Source organism: Mandrillus leucophaeus, unplaced genomic scaffold, assembly GCF_000951045.1.
Source record: "Mandrillus leucophaeus isolate KB7577 unplaced genomic scaffold, Mleu.le_1.0 Scaffold6, whole genome shotgun sequence".
Lineage (NCBI taxonomy): Eukaryota > Metazoa > Chordata > Mammalia > Primates > Cercopithecidae > Mandrillus > Mandrillus leucophaeus.
In genome coordinates this window covers 3,602,150-3,606,463 of record NW_012106474.1, presented here as the reverse complement: position 1 = coordinate 3,606,463, position 4,314 = coordinate 3,602,150, and the positions used below count along the sequence as shown (strand labels likewise).

The window sequence follows — 4,314 nt, the reverse complement described above, 5'->3', positions numbered from 1 at the left end:
GCCAGGATGGTCTCCATCTCCTGACCTTGTGATCCACCTGCCTCTGCCTCCCAAAGTGCTGGGATGACAGGCGTGAGCCACTGCGCCCGGCCAAAATCGTTACTATTTTCATAATCAACTGCAGATGGTGTTCACTCAGGGAGCTCTGCTTTCTACTACATACTAAACAGAAGAGAACCTAAAAACAAAGCAAAACATAGGATTGGGATTCTGAGCAAATATCAGAAGGGAAAATACATTTTGGCCATGAAATGAATTATTTCAAATAGCTGTGGTAGTAGTTCAATTTTATGAGTCAAAATTCTCATTTTAATGAATCAAATTAAATCATTAAACTGAAATCTTACTTTAGTTAATCAAAGTTCTCAATTTAATTTTAACGTTAAATGGTAGAAAACATGTTTATACATGTTAGATTAAATAGATCTGGTACAGCATGTCACCAGTGTGAACAGCTCCTGTTAAACTACTAATAATTTTTAGAAATGAAAGTTAAAAAAATACTTATTCTGTATAGTATATTTGGCAGTTCTCCAGGGTGAAATTGTAGGAGGATATTTTTATACCTTTGGTTGAGAACATTGTTTTACCTTTTGTTTTAAACAATGTGACCAGCATAATGACTACAACAGTAAAACATCTGTAAACAGGATTAATCTGTTCTCTTTGTTACTCAGAATTAGAGATACCCCACCCCCTGGTAAGCTGCATTAGTGTATTTAGAATAAATGTATATGAAATTAATTTTCATTCTTTTCGAACTGAATAAAATTAATTGAATAGGTTGTCTAACTTTTTCTGTACTCCATATAATAAAAACACTTGTTTTGATATTAAAATGTTATTAAGTTATTACAATGTTTCCCAAACATATGAAAGTCATCTCCATTTTATAGAAAAAGAGAGACTTGACAAAAGAAATGAAGAATACTTATTTAAGTTTAGTTATGCTCTCGTGATTTAAGAGTGTCTGATACTAAATATTAAGCATTAAATATTAAGCATTAAATATTAAGTGTCCTGGTTCTGTCAAATCTTCCCATGGAAGATCCTTGAGATAATTTCAGGGGGAAAAGAGGACTTTCCGCACAGGACATGAGTTGCTTTGCTCCCAAAGTTCTCTAAAAGCATTCATATGTATTGTGTCTGGAATTTTATTATGTACATTTACACGTTAAGTTGTTTTCACCGGCCCACATGTTTTCCACCACGTGCTCGTGATAACTGAGCTTCCAGAAGGCAGGTCTGGATAGTAGATTAGGAGGGCGGCCCCCGTTTCTCAGGCGGTGCTGAGAGGCTGTGGGCCCGAGCCGTCATCGTGAGGAAGTCAACAACAGACGGAAACGCGGCTCGCGCCCAGCATCACCCCACTGTGCAGTGAGCAGCCCTTCCTACGGAAATTGGTGAAATACTTGACTTTCTGTTTCTTAAATACTTTAAGGGCATAAAAGCCACATGTACTGCTTTGAAAATACAAATCCCAGATGTACCGAGTCAGAACTTCTGTAAGTGAGCCGAGGCGCAGGCGGCATGAAAACAGTCCCAGCAGGTGTCCACACGCCTGTGCTGAACCACCTCTGCTTTAAACCCTTCCAGTTAACAACACGTCCGGCCCCGTTACATTAATTGTGTGGGTATGTTATTATTCTATAGAAACGTATATAACTAATTATTATGTAATTATACTGTGATCATTAATAATATAATTTTACGAATCGTGTATGTTCTTATTTTATAGAAACTTAACCAGGATATACAGGCGTTTCATTCTTCTTCTCGGGCACTCCTAAGAGATTATCAGGATGAGTATCAGGACCGTGTTTCTGCAATAGTGACTGCGGTGCAAAGAACACGGCAGAGCGCCGAGACCCTGCTAGGTAGGAGGGGCATCAGTCCACACTCAAGAGAAATGTTTGCAGTTTTAAGACAGTGACCGGCTAGAATTTAAGTTTCCATTTCTTTTTCCTTTTAGCTGACACCTAATTCCACAGGCAAGCGTGGGCACCATGTGATTCGGCCACGTTGGTGTGTGCACTGCTCCCTCCCAGTTCCCACTGCAGCCCCACTTGCCAGGGGAGCTCCTTGTTCTCTTGGTCACCACAGGGCACTTCCCTGGCCTTGACGGTCACTACTGAACTGGCACCCGTGTCCACATTGGGCATTCTGTGTCAGAGTTTCATAAAATATGACGTGAGGTGTTTTTTGTTTTTTGTTTTTTGTCTTATCAGTTCAGTTCTTTCTTCATTTCTAAGAATGCCACAGCATTTGGCTACTCTTTTGTTATAATGGATTTATTATCTTCAGCTACGGTGCTTGAAACCTGTGGAAGAGGTTTCTTTGCTTCTGCAGTTTTAAACTCATCGTCCACATTGCACTATCCGGCCAGGCCCAGTGGCTCACGCCTATGATCCCAGCACTTTGGAAGGCCGAGGCGGGCAGATCACATGAGGCCAGGAGTCTGAGAGCAGCCTGGGCAACATGGCGAAAACCTGTCTGTACTAAAAATACACAAATTAGCTGGGTGTGGTGGCGCATGCCTTTGATCTCAGCTACTTGGGAGGCTGAGGCAGGAGAATCGCTTGAATCCGGGAGGCGGAAGTTGCAGTGAGCCGAGATCGTGCCACTGCACTCCAGCCTGGGCGACAGAGCGAGACTCCGTCTCAAAAAAACAAAAGAACCAAAGAGCACTGTCCCCACGTTCATCTCGTGCTCACAGCTTCTGTCCAGTGTTCAGTGTGTCCACAGGCCAAACAGATGATTGTCAAGTTAGGAACTCGGTCAAGTGTTGTTCTGCTGTTATTGCAAAATAGGTGTGTGGAAACTTTGGAAGCTGTACTGTTTTTCTGCGAGGCTATGTGATGCTTTCTTGAGATCGCTGCAGTAGCCTAGTTTTCTTCAGTGCACTCTGCTAATAACTCCCCTGAGGCCGTGTTTGTAGAAGTGATGTGTGCACGCCTGTGTTCTTTTCTGTGGTGGGGGTGGGGGGACAGAGTCTTGCTCTGTCGCCCAGGCTGGAGTGCAGTGGCGCCATCTCAGCTCACTGCAACTCTGCCTCCCGGGTTCAAGCGATTCTCCCGCCTCAGTCTCCCGAGTAACTGGGATCATAGGCGCCCGCCATCACACCTGGCTAATTTTGTATTTTTAGTAGAGATGGGGTTTTACCATGTTGGCCAGGCTGGTCTCGAACTCCTGACCTCAGATGGTCTGCCGACCTCGGCCTCCCAAAGTGCTGGGATTACAGGCGCGAGCCACCACACCCGGCAATGCCTGTGTTCTTATAAACCACGTGCTCCAGGGAAAGGGACAATCATTTTTGTGAAATGATTTTCACAGTAATTTTGTGAAAAGCAGTGTACCTAAGCTTTGAAAAGATGAAACTCAAAGGGAGAAGCAGGGAACAGCCAGGGCTGTCCCGCAGAGGGAATGCTGACATGTGAGGAGGCAGGGCCTGCTGAGACCCTGCCTGTGGGAGCCACGGTGCAGTCCCGCCACACAGAGGAGTCCCCAGGAGGCTTATTCCTGCTCAGGCATCAGGCTCAGGGGCTCGGGGCCTCCTTACCTGGCTTCCCGGGTGGCGCGACTTCTCCCCTCGAGTTCCACGCTCCTCAAAGATGAGCCTCAGCCACCTCAGGTGCCCAGGCAACTCCTTTCAGCTGCCCTGACGAGAAGGATAGTGGGGACAGGCTGGTGGCTGGGGCCGGACACAGTCAAGGCTCAGAAGACCAAGTGACTGGGAGGGTCCCTCTCTCACTGTGGGGGACCCTTCCCACTTTCTTACGCCCGCATTCAGTCTGGACCTGGTAACGGGTGTTTCTTTCCGAAAGGGAGCGTGCATGGTTCTGCAAGTCCAGCTTGCTTTCAGGCCTCATGAGAGCTGCATCTGTGCTGAGCAGGTCCTTGGGCCTGGGGGAGAAAGCCCCGGCCGTGCTGCATCCTTTGGCTAAGTGACATCTGGAGGGGCCCCTGGCTATCGTGACTTATAAAGTCACGAGGTGTCCCCTGCAGCATGACACCGCGCTCCGTGTCACCCTCACACTGCCTCCACCGCAATGGCCAGTCTGGGGATTAGGGTGTCCAAGCTTGGCCAAGGTGCCCACGCAGTGCCCACTCATCGCCACATCACCGAGGCGCCATCCTGGTGGGACAGAGGCAGGAGTGGAGGCCCAGACCACCGTTACAATCCACAGCAGCAGAGCCCGGCCCCAGCATCTGCTTCCCTGCCCCACTCCCCCGCACCAAGGGCTCCCAGTGCGTTAGGAGCAGAGACCTCCTTGGCTGCCGTGCAGACGATTGGGCAGCATTCAGGCTGATGAC

General features: G+C 47.4%; 1 protein-coding gene across 1 annotated transcript in view; it reads right to left on the bottom strand.

Annotated features, from left to right (window-relative positions):
• The window catches only part of LOC105553563, a 16,621-nt gene extending 14,459 nt beyond the window's left edge, over nucleotides 1-2,162 (bottom strand). The window contains exon 1 of the mRNA XM_011999663.1: nucleotides 2,071-2,162. Coding sequence (XP_011855053.1) covers nucleotides 2,071-2,162 — 92 coding nt within the window. The remainder of the gene's footprint in view (nucleotides 1-2,070) is intronic.
• Between the last annotated feature and the right edge of the window lie 2,152 nt (nucleotides 2,163-4,314).